Source organism: Oryctolagus cuniculus, chromosome 15 (genome assembly GCF_051225735.1).
Source record: "Oryctolagus cuniculus isolate XC-2025 breed Fujian yellow rabbit chromosome 15, ASM5122573v1, whole genome shotgun sequence".
Lineage (NCBI taxonomy): Eukaryota > Metazoa > Chordata > Mammalia > Lagomorpha > Leporidae > Oryctolagus > Oryctolagus cuniculus.
Genome location: NC_142881.1, coordinates 41,712,425 through 41,735,090, shown reverse-complemented (window position 1 = coordinate 41,735,090; position 22,666 = coordinate 41,712,425). Strand labels below are relative to the sequence as shown.

The following is a 22,666-nucleotide window of genomic DNA, read 5'->3' as shown; positions in this document are numbered from 1 at the left end:
TACAGGCGTGTATCAATGCCAAAAAATAAAAAGAAAGGGGGAACTGTGGGGAGCAACTCGGACTAGACTAAGTTACTGGAATTAAGACTTATTCTATGCATCTGCTCTCCCACAATATGGCGCTAGGAGAGGAGTAAACAGCTTCTACTCAGCTGCCTCTCGCCAACTTGACTGACGAGCTGCAGGAGCTGATCCTGCTCCTGATTGGAGGAGAGCAGCGTGCTCGGCATGTGGGTAGCTGAGTTGGGATCGGTGGAAGAGGACTATAAAAGAGGAGAGAGACGGCATGGTGGTGGGGGTTGGTTGGAGAGTGCGTTGGAGAGTTCGTGGGGGAAGTTCGTTGCTTCGTTCTTTCTCATTTCTCTCTACTCATTCTTGCTTTGGGAGTTCGCTGTTTGCTTATTCTTGCTTTACTATAGAAAAGACTTGTAAAAGGGGAACAACAAGTGTCTGGTCCGGTGCGGCCCCTCTGCTTGCGGAGGAGCAGCACTATGCAAGGTATAATGTTGGGCTATATGATTAGTACAGCCTCAGCAAGAAAAAGTACCCCTTTGCTCCTTGCTCAACACTTTTCATATATATATAAATATGTGAAATATATTTATATAAATATATATTCTATATTTATAAATTTATTGAACTATTTTATGTACTTACACATGCATATGTACATATATATGTATAAGCCTCCTATCTTATATTTTCATCTATGGGTCAAAAATATATCCAAAACATATTTCTTTTTTTCTTTACCACTCCATCATTTATTTGACAGGTAGAGAGAAGAAGAGACAGAGAAAGGTCTCCCACCAGCTGGTTCACTCCCAAATGGCTGCAACTGCTGGAGCTGAGCTGATCTGAGGCCAGGAGTAAGGATCTAGGAGCTGCTTCCAGATCTCCCCTACAGGTGCAGGGCCCAAACACTTGGGCCATCCTCCACTGATTTTCCAGGCCATAGGCAGAAAGCTAGATCAGGAGAACAGGAGCTGGGACACAAACCAGTGCCCATTGTGGGATGCCAGCACCTTAGGTGAAGACTTAGCCTACTATGCTACAGTGCCAGCCCCCAAAATGTATTTCTTTATTACCTACTTCACATTCCTGTCTGTTCCTTAGACTTCTCTAGGTAGTTGTTACAACCACCCACAAAGTTGGTCAGCACAAATACCTACAAATCATCCTTGTATCTTTTTTTCCCCTCACTCTGACCTCTCTGGAATCTAACACATCAGCGGATTCTATCAGACTATCATCAAGAACATATCTTGAATCCATTCTTCTCTACTACCATTCTAATTAGACATTTTATCATCTTTCAGCTGGAGCATTGCAAAAGCCCCTAACTGGTATTCCTGCCCTCAATCTTTCCAATTTCTCCATTTTTGGATACAATCTCCCACTTGATTTTTTAAAACATGTAACAGGGGCAGGCATTTGGCCTAGTGAGTAATATACCAATACCCCAAACTGGAGTTCTTGGGTTTGGTCCACACTAATTAGTACAGGAGTACAGAGAAACTCTCAGGTAAACTGGTGGTGTATGTGCGTGTGCACACCTACCCTGTCAGGCAATACAGAGAAGTCCTCACCATGGAGATGACATTTGAAGCAAATCATGAATATTGAGTTAAAAGTAGCAAGTAACAAAAGGAAAAACTCTTTCATGTGATAAAACTGTCAGATAGTTGGGCAGATAGTTGATATTATTCTGTGGTTTATTACATAGGCAAAGTCCCAGTGGATAAGTGATCTTCCCAGAATCACACATCATGTGGCTCTATATGAGCAGTCGTTCCTCCTGTCCTTGGTCTCTTACTTCTACAGTCTGATTCAAGGGTGGTTTCCACATTAGATTCATGTTTTCGTTTGTCATAATTAAAGCCTCAAATATTAAATGCTTCAAAGGTGTTTGTTAATGTCTGTCCCAAATATCTTGAGATAAAGGCAGTTCCATGAAACGATTTGTGCAAATCTTAAATCACATCCTGGCTACTTTGCTTCCAATCCAGCTTCATGTTAATGTATCCTGGGAGGCAGCAGGTGATGGTTTAAGTGCTTGGATTTCTGCAATCTGTGAGGGAGACCAAAGTGGAGTTTTGGGTTCTGGGCCTTTGGCCTGGCCCAGCCCTCCCTGGTTATTGCAAGCATTTAAAGGGTGAATGAACCATTGCATAGGAGATATCGCTATCTCTTTCTCTGTCTCTCTCTTATTCTTTTAAGTAGATGAAAATGAATAAGCACTAAAAAATGATTTCTACTATTTGTTGATCATGTATTTTCTCCAGCAAGTTCTAGGCATCGAATATGTAATAATGAGTGAACAAAATGCAATCCCTGTATCTAATGAGTGTGTTTGTATGGTTTGTATGTGTGTGAGTGTATGTATGTGTGTCCGGGTGGAAAAACATAATGACCTGTCAAGTAATTGTTCCTTATAATAGAAGTAAATCTAGGATTCTATGGGAATGTATGAAAAGATTCCCCAGATATTGATGGATGAAGAATAACATCAGGGTGGTATTACTTAGGGAAACCTTGGTTAAACTGAGACCTGTGGATGACAGAAAGTTATGGAAAAGGGAAAATGACAGAGCAATGAAAGAGCTCTCATCGGCCTTAATGTACATATAAAACTAGAAACAGGATTACCTGAATTATTCCTAGTGAATCAGAAATTAAGGTATTTACAAGCATGTTTGGCTGCACTATTCAATAAGGATTATAGATCTCTTTCAAAGACTGTTAAGATTTTAATTTTTCCAGATATTCTGACTCTAAATCTTTTTCAATTATAGTAAAAAAATAGCAAAAGAATATCATCTTGCTTAAATCTGTGCAAACTATGATGTAGAGAAACATAGTTAATTTACCTCTGTGTTTCTTCACAATATACCTGCTGGTAAAGTTAGTTCAAATTTTATTAGGACAGCAAAACCCTCCCTTCCATCTCAATTCTTATAAAAATTCATCACCATCTTTTCCTTTGAAAATTTTGTTTTCATTAACAATTAGCTAGTATATAAAAATATGTAAATACATGTGGTAATTGATATATACTGATTTTTTTCTAGTTTATTCAAATGATCAACTCCACTTAGGACATTATCGTGGGGTTTGGTGGAACATTTCAATTTATAGCTTGCAATTTTGTTCTTTTCAATGATAGTTATATATATTCTATTATGTAATATACTATTTCTGGAATATAATATTTTATCAATATTTAGGTACTAATAAGCAAAATGAGATTTTTCAAAATAAATTGCAAATAATTTTTACAAATCAAAATGTGATTCTTTTTCTTTCACCATGAAATGGAGATGTTCATAGTGATTAGAAGACATCAATTATACTTTGAAATAAAATTTTTATTTGTACAAACCCTTTGTCAACACATTCATAATGTTCATGCTTTAACCATTAGATTTTATATAATGAAAAGAACACTACCAATATGTTTTCAAGGATCAGGGGCTGGGCTTTGTATATTAGCTAGACCATTATCTACAGAGTTAGATATCATGGTCAAAGACCATAATAAAACACTAATCTTTGCTGATCACATTCACTTATCTAATCATCTAGTCTGAATTGCACATGTGATAGATTCTTAAAGAACACAAAGTAACTTTTTTGTAATTTTAGATCTGAGCCAAATTATAGAATCATATGTGTACCTTTGGATTAACAGTTTTATATGTTTAAGTTATCAAGAATCATTTTAGTGTTTCTTAAATCATTTTCAATCATCATAACTCCTTTGGCCAATATTTGTTAAAAGTGAGAAATATATGGGAAAGAGAAAATAGTATTTGATTTTAAGGTTTGTCCTTTTAACATTAAATGATGTCCAGATATTATGACTCTAAGATAATTTAATCAGCCAATGAGCAATTCAAGCAATTGTTAAAGGTTTTGTATATAAGAAGCAAATGCAACAATAAGCAAAATACTAAACTTCCAGAGAAACATAATCCGAATTGTTTCTGAGGAGACTGTAAGTACAAGATCTGCTGAGCAAAATCATTATTTGAATTATTGTATTCCTTTTTTTCTTTAACTTAATTGCTACAATTTTGAAGGCTCTGATATTTGTTGCATGTTCATTTATATAAATGTGTGTATTTAAATTATGGCTTATTCCTCCAGGATTTGACTTTTTCATGCACATGAAATTCTAAATTATTTTATGATTAATATTTTAAAAAGTTTTATTTTATTTATCTGAGAAGCAGAGAGACAGACAGGTGGAGTAAGAGAGAGTTCGCATCTGCTGTTTGACTCCCCAGATGTCTGCAATGGCTGAGACTGGGCTAAATCTGAAGCCAGGAGCTGAGAATGTAATCCAGGTCTCCCATGAGTGACAGTAATATAATTGTTTGAGCTTTCATTGCTGCCTTCCAGGATCTGTATTAGCAGGAAAGTGGAGTCAAGAGATTGAATGAGGAAAGGGACAGAACTGTGTGTACCAGGTTAAGCTGCTGCATGCAATGCTAGCATCCCATATGGGTGCTGCTTCTTGTCCTTGTCATTCCAATTCTGATCCAGCTCCCTGCTAATGTGCCTGGGAAAGCAATGGAAGATGATCCAAGTGCTTGGGTGCCTGCACCCATATGGAAAGCCAGATGAAGCCCCTGGCTCCTGGTTTGGCATATCCCACCCCTGGATATTGTAGCCATTTGGGAAGTGGACCAGGGGATGGAAGATCTCTGTTCCTCCCTTTCTCTCTGTAATTCTGCCTTTCAAAGAAAGAAATCTTAAAAAAAAAAAAAAAAAGAGTTGAAGGAGGATATTGAAGCCAGGTACTCTGATGTGTATATATATGCACCTTATCCAGTATCATACCCACTAGGCTAAGTGCCACTCCATCCCTTTTAAAGAAATTTTTAACTAATGAAAACCAAATATCTTAGTGCCTACTGTGAAAGTTTAGTCTCCTTTCTTCTCCCCTTTGAGAAGCAATAGGTCAATCCTCTATGACTCACTGTATTGATATGTTAAATAATTTAATATATCCAAATCAACTTGCTGAAATAACCATCTTTAATACCGTTGTTAACTTCATAGGTTACTAATACACTTCTTCAAATTATAAACCCCTCAAAACATATTTTTGCATAAAATTATGGGAATCTCTTGGGATGTTCTGAAGAGTTCCTTAAAGGAGCTGATTTAGAGTCCTTCCAGAGAACTGTTAGAGCTGAGAATGTAATCTTCATTTTAAGTCAGGAACTATGCTAAACATTCTGTGTGGCATAGGATACGTGGTCATAAAGCCTTACTTGAAATACCATAAGCAGCTGAGAAGTCATCACTTTTCAAAGAATTCCACTTAAATCCATTTATTCAAATCTCACCAAATTCTTCACTGTATACAATTAAAATCGTAGGGTAGGCATATGGTGTGTCGTACATGCCATTTAGGGAGTGCCTGGTTCAAGTTTCAGCTCTACTTCCAATTAAAGTTTCTTGCTAATAATGCATACCCTGAGAGGTAGCGGGTAAGGCCCAAGAGTTGGGTCCCTTCCAACCATGTGAGAGACCTGGATTGAGTTCCTGGTTCATAGCTTCAACCTAGCCTAGCCCAGGCTGTTGTGGGAATTTGGGGAGTGAATTATTGAATGAAAAATCTCTCTCTGTCTCTGTCTCTCTCTCTCTCTGCCTCTACCTTTCAAATAAAGATAAAAAAAATTTCTCCATGTGACCTCTAAATATTGCTCCCAGTATATAGTAAATAAACTTTTATTAAATGGTTTACTTATTGAACATTGAAAACAAATAGATTTAAAACTATCCTTCATATGGCATCCTTTCAAATATTTGAGGAAGACTATCACTTTTCTTTTGTGGCTTTTCTATCAACTTAGTATCTGAAGATTCTCTAACTTGAAGCTGGTGGTTATAATTTAGAAGTTTAGATGTTATAGGTCTATAATGTCAAATATTGCCTGTTCTGAGAAACAAGCGCTTAAAAGATTAAAAGATTAGAAAGTAGCATTCTATTGAAATGTTCCTTTGGAAAAAATAGAATTTGTAAGTTGAACTTTCAATTAAAAAGTAAAAATTGAGGGGCTGGAATTGTGGTATAGGGGGTAAAACCACTACCTGCAAAGCCGGCATCTCATATGGCTACTGGTTCATGTGGTGGCTATTCTACTTCTGATCCAGGTCCCTGCTAATGACCTGGGAAAATCAGTGGAAGATGGTCCAAGTGTTTGGACCGCTTCCACTCATGTGAAAGATATGAATGAAGCCCCCGACTCCTGGCTTCATCCTAACTCAAACCTGGCCATTTTGGCCCTCTGGGGAGTGAACCTGCAAAGGGAAAATTCTCATTTCTTTCTCTCTGTCTGTCTCTCTCTCTCTCTTTCCCTCTGTTTCTCCTTCTCTATTACACTGACTTTCAAAAAATAAATAAGCATTTTATAAAAGTAAAAATTGAATGGAAGAGTAGATTAGACTGAGTAGGATCATCAATTAGACTATTTTCAATCTAAAAAACACCATTCATTATACAAAAAACATGTTTTTGTCACAGGCCTACATTTCTCTTGGCCTGTATAGCTTCACAACTATAAAAATACTTAAGTAATTTCAATAGCATAATATGTCAGCAAAAAATTAAAAGAGAAATAAATTTCAAAAAATTATATTCACTGATTACTTTAGTTATGGCAGCATTTTGAGAAGTAGTATCAGCTTTTAAATCCACAAAATGATCTGAAATCAGTAAATATTTGTGGAGCTGCTATTTTAAAACATTTTTAAAAAAATCACAATAGGTTTGAATTCATGTTATATGGAGGATGAATCTATAGGAATCAAGCACCCACTAACCCCTGCCCATTTGAGAACTCTCAAAAAAATTGGAAAAAGTCTTAAACAAAAGACATCACAAAAATAGGATGTCGTGTCAGACAATTGAAATACATGTTTTGCCAATTGAGATGCCTTCAATGTGGTTTGAAAATCAAGTGTTAAATGTTCTCTAACAAATGGAGTCACAGTGAAAACATATTAAGTATTCAGATACTCTGCTGACATATACGTGCCACAGCTCATTGCTCAACAGAATATAACCAAACTCAAACATGCTCTACTTTTCATAAAGGTAAAACTAATATGAAATATTAGTATTACAAAAGTGAAATAGGTTAACTATGGCGTGGGCTATTATTTTGTTTCAGGTCAGTCCAAAATGTGGGTGCTTTTCATGGTGGCAGCTTTGCTATCTGCACTTGGAACTACACATGGTCTTTTTGGAAAATCAGCACCAACAAACCCTGAAGTGAATATGAATATTGTAAGTTACTGGAGGAAAGTAAAATATTTAAAACTAAGAGATATTACTATGATTTAGTTTCACGGTGGGCTTTAACTTTTATCTGACCAATTACAAATACTATATCTATTCATTATATTCATTTAAAAAGTCAACTAAAAGCCTTTTCTTTTTCTTCCAGAGTCAGATGATTTCCTACTGGGGATACCCAAGTGAAAAATATGAAGTTGTGACTGAAGATGGTTATATCCTTGAGGTTAACAGAATTCCTTATGGGAAGAAAAATTCAGGGAACAGAGGTACAGCCTTCTTTTCCTCCCTTTTCCATCTTTCTTCCTCCCTCCTTCTGTTTGTCTTCTCCTTTCTCCACTGCTCTGTCCATTCCTTGATTTCCCCCCTTTAATTTCTTCCTAAAGATTTAATAAGTTTTGCTCATCCTGTAAATGCAACAGCCAAGCCATATTACTGGTCTTCAAAGATTCATCATCAAGTCAATAAGATAGATAAAATAATAATTATAATACATGATATGTTCAATGCTACAACTATGCACATTATATTAAACTAGAAGTCCTGATTAAGGCACCTGACCTAGTGAAGGGAAATTGTTCACAGTACTCAGGATCCTGGAGGGTCAGGAGCTGTTAACCAGAGTACATGTTGCAGAGGAATGGATAAGGGAAGAAGTTTGAAGCCCATTTCCTAAATAGATAAAGGCTATTTTTTCTGGTACTAATAAAAATTCATCTTTTTCTCATTATAGAAAATTGTAAATACAAAAAAAAATAAAAATAAAGACTACTCATAACTTCAGTGTTCAAGGTCCACCTAAATTAACATCATGCTGAGTTTTCTTTGAATATTTTTAGTAGTTTTACTGAAGTATAATTGTCATATAATAAACTGCACATATGTGAAGTGTGAAATTTTGTTAAGTTTTGACATCTTGAGAAACCAACATCTTGACAAATCATCAACAATTCAGACAGTATTTGTGAAAATATTCAATTCAATCAAATACCTTTGAATCTAGTCATGTGAAAGCCAGTTTCTATGTTCATGTTTGCCTTGGAATAAGAACCAAATTTATAAAGTTTTAAAACATTTTTCTTTTTTAGGCCAGAGACCCGTCGTATTTTTGCAGCATGGTTTGCTTGCATCAGCCTCAAACTGGATCTCCAACCTGCCCAACAACAGCCTGGCCTTTATTCTGGCAGATGCTGGTTATGATGTGTGGCTGGGGAACAGCAGAGGAAATACCTGGTCCAGAAGAAACTTATACTATTCACCAGACTCCGTTGAATTCTGGGCTTTTAGGTAAAAAAAAGGGGGGGGGATAATTAGAAATGGGCAATTAAAAATCAAAAACATTGGGCTTTAAAGCATGGGCATTCCCCTCCTCCAATCTGACACCATTTTAACAAATTATACTCAAAGTAGGAGGAGAAAGGGAGTCATTATTTTTGAGGGGAGAAAGAAAGGAAGGAAGGAAGGAAGGAAGGAAGGAAGGAAGGAAGGAAGGAAGGAAAGAAGGAAAGAAAGAAAGAGGGAAGGAAAGAGGGGGAAAGAGGGAAGGAAGAAGATGCTCTGATCTGCTGGCTCTCTCCCCAAATGTCTGCAATGGTAGGGACTGGGCAGGGCCAAAGCAGGGAGCCAGGAACTCAGTCTGGGTTTCCCAGGCATGTGGCAGTAGCCCAACTACTTTAGCCATCGCTGCTGCCTCCCAGGGTACACAGTTGTAAACTGGAATCAGAAGGGGAATCAGGGCCGGCGCCGGGGCTCACTTGTCTAATCCTCCACCTGCGGTGCTGGCACCCCGGGTTCTAGTCCCGGTTGCTCCTCTTCTAGTCCAGCCCTCTGCTGTGGCCCAGGAAGGCAGTGGAGGATGGCCCAAGTGCTTGGGTCCTGCACCCGCATGGGAGACCAGGAGGAAGCACCTGGCTCCTGGCTTCTGATCAGCACAGCATGCCGGCCATAGTGGCCATTGGGGGGGGGGGGTGTGAACCAACGGAAAAGGAAGACCTTTCTCTCTCTCTCTCTCTCTCTCTCTCACTGTCTAACTCTGTCTGTAAAAAAAAAAAAAAGTGGAATCAGGACTTGAACCCAGATATTTTAATATAGGATGTGGGTATTTCAAAAAGCATTTAACCACTTGGTCAAACATCCCGTCCAAAGGAAGTAATTTTATTCTAAACCTTTCTTGGGTTCTTCTCTATACTTCATTCACTCCAAGTATAGATTTTCCTTCAAACTCTCTGTGATCTCATTATTCACTACTGGAGGTGGGGGCAGGTCTTGAATATGCTTTTCCAAATGAAACAAACAATATGGATAAAGCAGGGAAATCTGTTGCCTCTGAAAAATTCCAAAAGGAATGCTCATATAGATTCAAATAATGTTTAAATCTGGTTGGAAGTAGAAGGATAGCAAACTGAGTCATCATCAGTAGGAAGATAGGGAGAGAATGAAATTTGGATACTATGTGAAGATTATTAAAGGTTTCCTATCGCTGGCCTCCTTGTGTCTTATTCCTGGAAATTAATGAGTGGGGTGGAGAACAGAAGAGAATTTGGTTGAGGCACAAAAGTACTACAAGAGTTCCAAGAACTTTAAGGAAATCCACGTGTCTTGAGTGTAATGAGGAACAGAGAGGACAATGTGGAAGAATATGGAAGATACTGACAAGAGCCAAAGCAGGCAGGGCTGTGTGGGTGGTGTTGAGGGCCCTGGAGTTACTCTAAGGGCAATGAGAAGCCATTGAAAGGTTTTAAATTGGGGAGCTGCATAATTCAGTTTTCATTTTCAAAATATCACTCTGGCTGATTTGTGAAGAATTAGAAAAAAAAGAACAAGATTCATTTTAAATGGCACTGGAATGCAGCATATAAATGCATATTAAATGTGGCATTTCATTTCAGGGATAGAAATAATTTGCACTTTGTATCTTGCTTGGATTAAATTGTAGCTGTAATGCTGTGCTTCAGAACTGATGTCAGTTGTTTATAAGAAGCCATCCTAAAGTGCATGTGACACTCACTAACAGTCCATAAGCAGTAATGTTTGCAGAATCTAGTTTTCTGTTTCTCAAAGGGAGCTTTAGCTAGAAATATGCTTGAATTTTAAAAACTATTAAGAAAATGCATTCAGTTTTATTTGGTCTTCTGTTTTCTTGCAGCTTTGATGAAATGGCTAAATATGACCTTCCAGCCACAATTGACTTCATTGTAAAGGAAACTGGACAGGAAAAGCTGCACTATGTTGGTCATTCCCAGGGCACCACCATTGGTAGGTAAAGGTGGTTGAAGCTGTCTGGCTTAGTTGTTATATATCACTTCCCAGTGGTTATGGCAGGCATGCTGATAATCAAAGTTGCTTTCCATTTATTATATAATATAATGTTTACAACAACCCAATGATATAAGGCAATTTTTACTGTTACTGTATCCTCAGTTAAATTAATCAGGGGTAAATAATTTGTGCAAAGTAACATGGATTATTACCAACAAGGTGGCTCAGGTATCAGCTTAGGTGTTCTTATTCGCAAGTCAGCACCATACAGTCTCGGGAATAAATTTATTTTATTTATGCAACCACAATTATGGAGTGCCTATGATGTGTCCGAAGGATACAGAAATAAATAAAATAGATTAAAATCTCTATCTTTGTATGACTTATTTCTAGTGGTAGGAGACAGAGAAACTAACAAAAATAAAGTGAAAGAATGTAGTCGATAATGGTAATGTTATGGACAGAAAACAAACTGGAGAAGGATACAAGGGAGTGTCCGAGGGATGTGGACATGAGTCATGTGCTTACCTGACAGAAGTTTAAAGTATTTGAGGCTGGAGCTCACCTAGGATGTTCAAAAAAACAGCATTGAACCTATTCCTTGTGTGGATGAATCAGAGAAAGAGAGAGAGGTAATTATAAGAGTTGAGGAAGACAGACTGTTCAGGACTCTTTTAGCTGTTGTAGGGCTCTCGGCTTTCACACTGAGTGGAGAAGGAAACCACAGGAATTTTGAGTAGAGGAGTTATCTGTCATAGGAGCCCTCCAGTTGCTGAAGGGTAACAAGAAATGGAAGGAACACAGAATCTATTAGAGGACTCTTAAGAGTACCCTATACTGAACATGATAGTGAAGTAGTGATAGTGGTTGTGGAGGTAGTGAGACATGATCAGGGTCCAAATGTACTTTTAAAAAACATTTATTCACTTATTTGAAAGAGTTACAGAGGGGGAGAGAGAGAGGAAAGGAGGGGGGGGAGAGAGAGAGAGAGAGAAAGAGAGAGAGATTGATCTTCCATTGGTTGGTTCACTCCCCAGATGACCGAAATGGCCAGGGCTGGACCAAGCTGAAGCCAGGAGCTGGGAGCTTCTTCCAGGTCTCCCACGTTGGGTGGCAGAGGCTCAAGCAGTTGAGCCATTTTTGCTGCTTTTCTGAGGCCTCTAGTAGGGAGCTGGATCAGAAGTGGAGCAGCTGGAACAGAAACCAGCACCTATATGGGATGCTCCATCACAGGCGTGTCTTAACTCACTATGCCAAAATGCCAGCCTCTCTAGAAGTTTGTTTCAGGCTCATTCTTGAACCTCATCAGTATGTACCTACTAACAATGCGAAGGCTTGTTCTATGTATTTAGACTGTGGGGAATATAACTTAATAACTATTTGATACCATATTAGTCTGCTAATATGTTACTGTTTATAAAACCAATTAATTCCAGACAGAGGCTCTATATATTTACTGTGTATAGATGTTCGGATTTTCTTAGTTACTCATTTATCAAGCATTTACTTTGTTTGAGGTGTTATAAAATTTTTACATGATTTACCACCTTAAGTTGTTAAAAAATTAATGAAGCACCCATTATTATCTCCATATTTCAGATGAAGAAATAGAGGACCTTTTAAGGTTTAACCAGAGTTTAACCAGAGTCTCATGGTTAATAGACAACAGAACCAGCATTCAATTCCAGTAGATCATGAATTAACACTTAATGTGAATAGACTATATAAGTGGAAAAGTTAGAAACAAATGCTTAAAATATAACCAAACTGGAATTGAATGCTGGTTCTGTTGTCTATTAACCATGTGACTCTGGTTAAACTCATGGTTAAGCCATGTGAGTCTTCACAATGAGATCATGAATTAACACTTAATGTGAATAGACTATATAAGTGGAAAAGTTAGAAACAAATGCTTAAAATATAACCAACATTGTGAAGAGATGAATTTTAATTCATTTCAATATAGTATTATTTAGTATAAATAGCCATTTTATAATCATTTTATTATCCTAAATTCCATCTAATTTCTTAGATCAGAAAAAATCATTTAAAAAAGTTTACAATAACTTTTTAAAAATTATGACCTCATGCTCCATAGAGAATCTATGAAAATAAAACAAATATATTGAAATCTGATCACTGTGACCAACAGGAATGATTTTTCAGATTCTGTCAAATGTCACCCTCAGTAGATTCAAGATAATATCACACACATGAAAACAAGACAATGCTAACCTGTGTAGATGCACACATAGACACACAAGTACACATGCCACTTTAAAATAAAAGATTCCTTGTTCTATTTCAGGTTTTATTGCCTTTTCTACAAATCCCAAGCTGGCTGAAAGAATCAAAACCTTTTATGCATTAGCTCCAGTCGCCACTGTGAAGTATACAAAAAGCCTTGTAAACAAACTTAGGTTTATTCCTCCAACCATGTTCAAGGTATGTAATCTTTTTTGAATCTAAGGTACCCAGTTGCTCATGGACTTAAAAATGACAGAAGGAGAACAAAAACATCTGGTGGACCATGCAAAATGGAGCTGCACACAAATATATGATCTCTTTAACAGCAGTGACCTTCATTAAATCCTCCCCACCACCTGCAAGGTTCCCCTTCCTTCCTTCCTTCCTTCCTTCCTTCCTTCCTTCCTTCCTTCCTTCCTTCCTTCCTTCCTTCCTTCCTTCCTTCCTTCCCCTTTTTATCTTTCTCTTTCTCTTTCTCTTTCTTTCTCTGTTTTTCTCTCTCTCTTCCTTCCTTCCTTCCTTTTTTAGATTATTTATTTTGAGAGGTAGAGTAACAGAGAGAGGCAGAGACCGAGAGAAAAGTCTTCCACTGGCTGGTTCATTCCCCGAATGGCCACAACAGCCAGAGCTGGGCTGATCAGATGCCAGGATCCAGGATCTTCTTCTGGGTCTCCTATGTGGGTACAAGGGCCTAAGTGCTTGGGCCACCTTCCACTGCTGTCCCAGGCCATAAACAGAGAGCCGAATCAGAAAAGGAGCAGTCTGGACACAAACTGGTTCCCATATGGGATGCCAGTACCACAGGTGGAGGCTTAACCTATACGGCCACAGCGCTTGTCCACCCCCTCCCCATTCCCATTTATTTCTTTGTTCTCGATTAGTTTTTTGTATATTAGCAATGCCTACAAATGTTTTCAGGTTTTTCATAGATGTTTCATTTGCTAGCATACTTCACAGTTGTGTCAAAGCTGCAATTTCAGTACTAGAGCAGCAAATGGGGAATAAAAACAAAACAAAATAGTTAGATAAGAAGCTTAACCCAAAAGGAACATAGAAGCTGCAAAGAAGAGGGGAAAAAAGGAAAGGAAGAGAAGGGATAAGTAGAGAGAGGGAAAAGAAATGAATGGTTATGTGAGGCAAATGGTTTGAGGCCCCTCATCAAATACTCTTGCCTTTCTTAGGAGCTACTTCATCTTTAAATGAGGATTTTGTAAGGCAGTGTTAGGGACTTCAATAAACCACAAGCATTAAGTGCCTTATCCTGTAGCATACTGCTAGCAAATAGATAATCTTTAAAGATAATCTTTAAAGCAAAAAGATAATCTTTACAACATGGATTTCTTACTTATGACATTCTGCCATCTTGTTTTATGAATTTATGCTCTAATGAAAGTAAGAGTGATGGTAATTCTATGTGTCTTATACTTTCTCTTGGCAGACAGTTCAGTTCTCAGGACAGCAGTACATACCTGGTGTTGATATCTTCCTCGTCTATTTCACCATTTTATTTTTTGAGAATTAAATGAAGGAAAGTATTGAAAATTCCAAAGCAACATGTAGAAATAAAGAACTATCACTAGGCTTATCACCTCTATATAAACACATTAGAATAATTGAACAAATCTTTTCTGACATTTCAGTGCTACAACCCAACTAATGGTGCTTTTATTTTTCAGATTATATTTGGTGACAAAATATTCTACCCACACAATTTCTTTGATCAATTTCTTGCCACTCAAGTGTGTTCCCGTGAGACACTGAATGTAATTTGCAGCAATGCCTTATTTATCATTTGTGGCTTTGACAGCGCAAACTTGAACATGGTTTGTATTTCATTCTGAATATTCTGAAAAGCCGCTGTTTTAACTAGTACTTTATAAAATAGAAATAATTTATAGAAATAATTCTTCATAAAAATTAGGACTAGCTTCAGAACTGTATTCATGAGAATCCAATAGAATCAAAAGAAATCGCAAGTCATTGCTCCTAGTTTGATCATCTCCAAATCCCTCCCAACACCCCAATTGCCCCTGAAGTAAATAAACAGCATGCAGAAAAACAGACAAACTGATTCATGATTCACTGTGACCACCAAAATAATTGTGCATTTAAATTCTATGAGGGAAGGGATGAAACATATTTAATCTCTTCTGTGGAAAACAATGTCCAGGCATTGAATAAATATTCTTATAATATTTAGAATGTTGATAGTCATTTCCATAAATTTTACAAAGCACATTTCAGAAAATTATTTTTCTAAGACCTTATTCATATTTTTTTAATTTGAATTTTCAGTCAATTTGCATTGAGTTGATGGTTTTAATGTGACAAAGTACAATATCATAAAGGATATAATTAAAAATTTGGATTAGGATCAGCTTAAATTCAAACCCTACTTCTGAAAATTACTTAAAAATTTCAGTTTTAGTTTCCTCATCCACAAAAAAAGTAAAGCATCTGGCTTATTGTGAAGATCAAATGAACTATGTAAGGTATAAAGGCATATAGAGTAAATTATATACCTTTTGCTATTATAAATAGACAACTATACCTGTTCAACCATTAGTTTAGTTATACTCTTGAATACCCTGGAAAATCAAGTTCATTGGAAAGAAGGTACAAATCTACAAAGTGCTATAGGTATTGACAACACAGTGGTAAAAAAAGACAGATATAGCTCCTGGCTTCAGTTTTCTCTCTCAATGCTGGTGATCATTTCTGAATGTTTTTAAATAGCCAGAGGTAAAAAAATGAAACTTTCTCTGGTTCCCATCTTGATGGAAAATAAGGACCTCTTTCTTCCTCTTTTAGAAAAAAGTCCTTCTGCATTATTCTGGATATGTTTGTCATTCTGTATGTGGAGTTCAACAGAGCAGTATTATCACACTGAGAAAAAGCAGTGTAGATTATCTCATTTCAATGATATGGAGTTTTATGAGGAAAATAATAGTAGAGACACAGGGAACAAAGTAAATGAGAGATTTTGTCTTCTGTCTGATAACTACATGGAGTAAGGCTACAATTCCCAATGAAAATAATTGATGTGTTTGTCCACAGTTGTCTAATCAGTGGCATTAAGACACATTAAGAATAAGCCTATGTAATTCAAGAAGGGCACTCCAGTTTGCTGTCTGGCATCTAAGCAAGGTGGATCAAGGCCTCAATAGGATGACATAATTGGAAATTATATGAGACCATTTATGTATTACATATATGGTATATAAATATCATACATTAAAATTCTGCAAATATGCAAAGCATAGGGTGAATATTTAATTTCTTGCACTATTGTGCTAGGTAACAGAAGAATAAAATTCCGAGAATGTAGACTCAGAGATCTAGTCTCTGGCTCTATTCTCTTAAATGTGGGACACTGGTCTTCTCTAGACTACTTTGAGCTCTAATTTCCGTTTTTATAAAATAGAGATAAGTTTTCATTGAGTGACTAAAAATTAAGTGAAATAACACATGCAATTGTGCTTTGTAAATTCTAAAGTGACATACAACTATGTTGTTCATGTCCTTCTAATGAACACTTCCTAAGTCTTGACCTGGAGCAGAAAACTTAGGTCTTAGCTATTTTTGAGAAACCAAATATGTATCTAAATATGCATATATATATATATATACGTATATACATATGTATATATATACATTGGTTGATTTCTAGAGTCGCTTGGATGTGTACGTGTCACATAATCCGGCAGGAACTTCAGTTCAAAACATGCTGCACTGGACCCAGGTATCATTTTTTAAATGCTATTGAATTATTTTGAGGAGCTAAATGTTTCGTATTTTACCTAAAGCATGTTCTTAAAATATCCCATCAAATGTTTCTGGCAGTAACAATTTTTGGTATATGATTACCCTATAAAAACAATCCATATGAATGAAAATACTATGAAAATCAGTGCTTGGGTAGCAAAGAGATGAATGACTTTTATGACATGGTATGCAAGAAAAATTATTTCAAGCAAAGCTACATTTAATTTTGCATAAATGCCTTATCCTAGAGGATTAATAATCATTTCTAAAATGAGAAATGTTTTCCAATAATTGACTAAATTGAAAACAAATTACTTGAAAATGTTTCATTTTATTTTTCATGTAATATGGGAAATTTCAATTTATTTGTGTATTTAATTTCTCTGCATTAGGCTGTTAAATCTGGAAATTTTCAAGCTTTTAATTGGGGAAGTCCAGCTCAGAATGTAGTGCACTTCAATCAGGTAAGCTACTTAATGCTGGGATTATGCACATTTCAAAGACAAAGATAAAAAGAAAGAAATAAAAAGCTACTATAACTGTACATCAGTTTCCTAAAGAAATGTTGAATCCCCTTTTTCTCACGTGACCCAAGCTGTCATTCTTCAGCAGTTATGCTCATTCAAGCTGCCTTCCAAGGAACCTCCCCATGAGAGAAGCTTCTAGAAGTTATCACCACCTACTCCCAATACACTGATCTTCCCTGTATCCCAGTCCTCCAGCCTGCCCTTCTCTCCTTTCTGAAGTATAATTCACTGATAGAATAAACTAATAATTCAAACTGTTCATGAGATAGGGGTGAAATATCTGGTCTTAAACAACACTCTCTTTTGATGACAGTCAGAGGAGTGATTTCGCTGGAAATCACTGCCATATTTCTTTGGTTTTTTTTTAATATTTTATTTATTTGACAGGTAGAGTTACAGGCAGTGAGAGAGAGACAGAAAGAAAGGTCTTCTTTCCATTGATTCACTCCCCAAATGGCCACAACGGCTGGAGCTGCGCCAGTCTGAAGCCAGGAGCCAGGTGCTTCCTCCTGGTCTCCCAAGCAGGTACAGGGCCCAAGCACTTGGGCCATCCTCTACTGCTTTCCCAGGCCACAGCAGAGAGCTAGACTGGAAAAGGAGCAACTGGGACTAGAACCGGCGCCCATGTGGGATGCCGGTGCCTTAGGCAGAGGATTAACCTAGTGCGCCACAGTGCCGGCCCCAACCATATTTCCTTTTTTAGTTAATTTTATTTAAGGTATACAAATTTTATGTATTTCCTATATACAGACTCAGAAACATAATGATACTTCCTACCTTCCCCTCCCTCCTGCCCATGCTTCCACCCTTCTTCCTTTTCCCTCTCTTAATCTTAGTCTTAATTTTTATGAAGATCTATTTTATTTTAAGAAAAAGACAATGTGCTTGAATGCCAGACAAGGTTGAAAATGCTTTTTCTGCAAACAGAAGCATTATGGGATAGGTAGACATGTTGAGCAGTCCTTATATTTGTGGCAATACAAAGAACTTCGACATTATGGCTCATCTTATTGTCATTATGAATTTGGGCAATACACTCTTCACCTCTCTACCAGAGTCAGGGTGTTATTGAAGAATTTAATGGGGTAATATCTCTAAGCCTTTAGATTTGGGTAAACTCTCAGCTTTTCACTGACTAATTTTGAAACAGGAAGGACCCTACCTACATTATTTTGTAACCCTCTCTTTTTCCTTTTCATTCACTACTAATTTTTCATCCAAGTAGTAGCTGAACAACTCTACAAACTTTCTTCTTTGTTCATGAATCATAATTTGGAAGGAATTTGTTTTCATAATAATATCATATGTGTAAAAAGATCATACTTTTCCTTTATAATACACATTGGATGTCTTTAAAGAGATTTTCAGAACACTATGAGATCAAACTCCTTTTGAAGATACCTTTCCCCCAACTACGGCCTTCTGAAATCCCCAAACACAGGCTTCTTTACAATCTCTCTCTACTGGGCTCTAAATACTAGTAATCAGAGGGCATCTGCTTCGAAGGTCAGGAGAGACCTTAGAGATACCCAATTCCGAGGCCTTCCTTTATATAAGGAAATATAACAGAAAGTTTTTAAATACTCTAAAAAAGTGTGATAAAATATTTTTGCTGTGGCAAATTGGCTGTTACATAAGGTGCAAAGGAGAGACTTTTAGTATGTTGGATTAGTATTCTTGAAAGCCTAATCTTAAAAATGTCTAACAAAATTATCTGGATTTTGGGACAGTTAGAAGTGATTCTCCTGTTTGCTTTCCTATTTATGAATCTCCTTAAATATGTATGTTAACTGTGATTTTCTAGAAAGAGGAAATGGGGCTTAGGATAAAATTTCTGACAATTTGAAGCAATATTTAGTAAAGTCAGGTAAGTATTCAACAAATATAGCTCCAAAATTTGACTGACAGACCTATTTCCTAACCTTACTGGTTAGTCAATACAAAGCTGAAATAAATAATTCAAGACATTTTGAGATCGTACTTCAGAGTGTTTGGGTAGAAAAAAAAAACTATTATGGTTTGAATCTAATCAAATCTACTTCCTGGAACTTGAATTGAAATCCCAGTTTTAAGTTTTAAGAATTGTTGTCTAAAGCTTTGCTGTTTGCAGCATGGTTTGGGACCAAAAGCAAAACCAGCCACTTACAAATGCAGAATCTCAAGGTCTTACCCCAAATTATGAATCAATACTTTTGTTTGAACAAAATCCACAGGTGATTCAACAGACCCATTAAAGTTTGAGAAGCATGAGTCTAAAATACATTGCATCTACCTTTCTGTATGGATAAAGGTGGCTTCCTCTGAACAATGTTAGAATTTGCTTATAAAACTAAGTTAGTGAACAACTACTAGATTTAATGTATGATTACTTAAACTCTGCTTTTTCCACTCATGTTTTTTAGCCCACACCTCCCTACTACAATGTGACCGCCATGAATGTGCCAATTGCAGTGTGGAGTGGTGGCAATGACTGGTTGGCTGACCCCCAAGATGTTGACCTTTTGCTTCCAAAACTTTCTAATCTCATTTACCACAAGGAGATTCTTCCATATAATCACTTGGATTTTATCTGGGCAATGAATGCTCCTCAAGAAGTTTACAATGAAATGATTTCTATGATGGCAAAAGATAAAAAGTAGTTCTGGATTTAAAGAATTATCCATTTATTTTCCTGAAATACTTTGTTCTCTCATACTCAATGACCTATAATGTTTGGGATTCTGTGTTTCTTTCTGTACTTCTGACTTTAGAAATATACTGGCATCAACAAAACTCTCATTGGTCATTTTGATTTTTTTTCCAATTTAAGGAAATTTGATCTTTTAATTGGAAATTTATCTAGAAATACCTTACAGAACATGTTCCTGGAGAGGTGAAACTTCTTTTCAAATCTTGTTATTCTCTTTCTCTTATAAACTCAGATTGTGAGTTGTGAACCTTCACTGTTTTCAAAAAGGAAAAACAAAAAATAGCCCTGGAAGTAAATACTGACTCCTCTTGGGATGCCTCACACTGAGTAAATTGTTTTGTATTGTCAAAAAACTCAGTCTCTCCATCAGTACAGTGGGGTTATTACTTGTTCTTTTTTTGTCGTTTGTTTGTTTAACTCTATCAAAAAAGGTCAACTAAGATATAAATTGAAATGAGGTCATCTCACTTTAACTTCCCGGGGAGGAGAAAACAAGGGTAGATTGGAAGGCAACAGGTAACCTCAAGCTGGATTCAGGAAGTTGGGAAACAAAGAGTGTGCCCTAGAGTAACTACTGTTATTCTTCCTGCATCTCTTTGGACTTTGACCAGAAAGCACAAAACACAACTAAGTAAAATGATTCTGAAATCACTGTCACCATCCTGGCACTCATAGGATCCAGAAACATTCCCACTTATACATATATCAGGATGCACACTGCCCCAAGTTGTACCACTTCCCCCAAAGTGGCTCCTCCAACCTTCCAAAATTTCTAGAAAGCACCACCTTTCCTGGAAAATCCTATTAACTGCACACAATTATGATCACATATTTTATGCAATGAAACTTTTGGATATCATTTGGTAGAATTTAATGTATAAAATATAAATGAGACAAATAATGTCTTCTATTCAGAATAGTATACAGAATACGTACAAAGGCTTCACAAGAATCCGTTTTTGCTATTATATTGCCAAGTCCCTCAACTTTGGCTAGGAAGCCTAAAGCATTCCTATTTATTTAAACCCTCTCCTTTTCTTTCAATTTGGAAAGAATAACTTGCTAAGAGATCATTCAGGAGCCTTTATTTCAAATATTTCAGTGAACTTCGTAGGTAGCCTTTACTAATCTGACATGAGAATCCCAGCAACTAGTGACAAATATTCATAGTACTGTAACCACTTGAAGACTTAATCATTTCATTAATTCTATGTTTAAAAAAAAAAGAAAAATCATTTTATTCCTGCACAGTCTCCTATATTTTTCAAAGTAAGTGCCTTTCTGCTAGTCTATATTCATAAAATATGGACAAAGTTTAAAAACTTTTCTTAATTTTACTTTGTTTATTTGAAAGACAGCAAAACAGAGAGAAAGAGACAGAGACAAACAGTGACAGAAATCTCTTATCTGCTGCTTCACTTCCCAAATGCCCACAATAGTAGGCCTGGCTAGGCTGAAGCCAACAGTCTGGAACTCGGTCCAGGACTCTGATGTGGGTAGCAGGGACCCAAAAACTTGAAGCAATTGCCTGCTGCATCATAGGTTGCTCATTAGCAGGAAGCTGGAATCAGAAGCAGAGCCAAGATTCAAACCAGACTCTTCAATATGGAATGCGGCTTAACCCTTGTACCCAATACTTGACCCTGGTTTTGGTCTTGGAAGAGACCTAACATCTCTCATTCATTAATCTGAACTGTCAACTGGTATTTATGAATTTATTGCCATGTATTTTCTGTATTCACTCCCTGGGTAGCTTCTCATTACATCAAGCTCAGTATTTTGAAACTCCAATTCATTCATTTTTCTTACTTCTTGATGCCAAATAAATGTCAAGTAAATGAAGTTCTCCCAGTTGCCAGACAATGAAACTTGAGAGACAATTTAAATACTGTCTCTTCTCAGCTTTATTTATGTAGTTTAAAACTCAGAAACTCAAACATGCAAGGAGATTTTAAATGCTAGAATTTTATTAAAGGCAAAATGTTTTTCTAGGAATGTAAATGAGCAGAGCATCAAACACGCTCACAACTTTTAAATAGTTAGTTGCATGAAGAAGTGGAAGATATGGTTGAGAATTAGGGAACAAGAGAGTTGGCCTAGTGTTCAAGTAATATGCTCTAATGGATGGCATTTAGAGTTGTGGCTTTCCACACACACGAGACTGCATGTAAATGTCCCTGATCCTTCACACACACAAAATTGACCTGCAGTAGCAAACCAAGCCCACCACCTGACACCATGAACTACTATGGCAGCCACTGTGGAAGACAGGACTTTGGCTTGGATGCCTCAGTAGCCTGGACTGTGGCCATGGAAGCTATGGATATTAAGAGATACTACATTCTTGCAAACTTTAGCCTTTCAAAGTATAATATCTAATAATAAAATATTCCAAAACTAATAAATAAATAAATAAATAAATAAATACTGTCTGTTCTCTAGCCCCAAAGCAGTTCTTGTCAATTATTCTTTTCCCTTGTAATACAGAAAACTTTAAACATATGCAATGTTAACCACAAATTTCAATGAATCCTATTATAGGCATTTCTCAGTTTCAACTCTTATCAATGCATAGCCATTGTTTCCTCTTATGTATAGCCACTTCCCTCCTCCCCTATTAATTTGAAACAAATTTTAAGCATCACACATTTCATCTATGAGTATTTCACAGCAGGTATTTACAAAAAATAAGGTCTCTTTTTATCATTCTAATATCACATCCCAAATCTCTTTACTATTAAGTATCTATCCAGTGCTCAAATTTCCAATTATCTCATAAATATCAAAATCTATTACATTTTTTAAATTTGTCTTCACCTTTTATTGGTTGATGTTATTTCTTGTATATTTAGGTCAATAGGTCCGTCT

The 22,666-nt window shown here is 36.6% G+C and overlaps 1 protein-coding gene across 1 annotated transcript in view; it reads left to right on the top strand.

Annotated features, from left to right (window-relative positions):
* The window catches only part of LIPF (lipase F, gastric type), a 42,672-nt gene extending 22,806 nt beyond the window's left edge, over nucleotides 1–19,866 (top strand). The window contains exons 2-10 of the mRNA XM_089314822.1: nucleotides 7,188–7,303; nucleotides 7,464–7,581; nucleotides 8,401–8,599; nucleotides 10,458–10,567; nucleotides 12,879–13,015; nucleotides 14,494–14,640; nucleotides 16,488–16,559; nucleotides 16,975–17,046; nucleotides 19,512–19,866. Coding sequence (XP_089170948.1) covers nucleotides 7,199–7,303; nucleotides 7,464–7,581; nucleotides 8,401–8,599; nucleotides 10,458–10,567; nucleotides 12,879–13,015; nucleotides 14,494–14,640; nucleotides 16,488–16,559; nucleotides 16,975–17,046; nucleotides 19,512–19,748 — 1,197 coding nt within the window. The 5' untranslated portion in view covers nucleotides 7,188–7,198 and the 3' untranslated portion in view covers nucleotides 19,749–19,866. The remainder of the gene's footprint in view (nucleotides 1–7,187; nucleotides 7,304–7,463; nucleotides 7,582–8,400; nucleotides 8,600–10,457; nucleotides 10,568–12,878; nucleotides 13,016–14,493; nucleotides 14,641–16,487; nucleotides 16,560–16,974; nucleotides 17,047–19,511) is intronic.
* The last annotated feature ends 2,800 nt before the right edge of the window (nucleotides 19,867–22,666 follow it).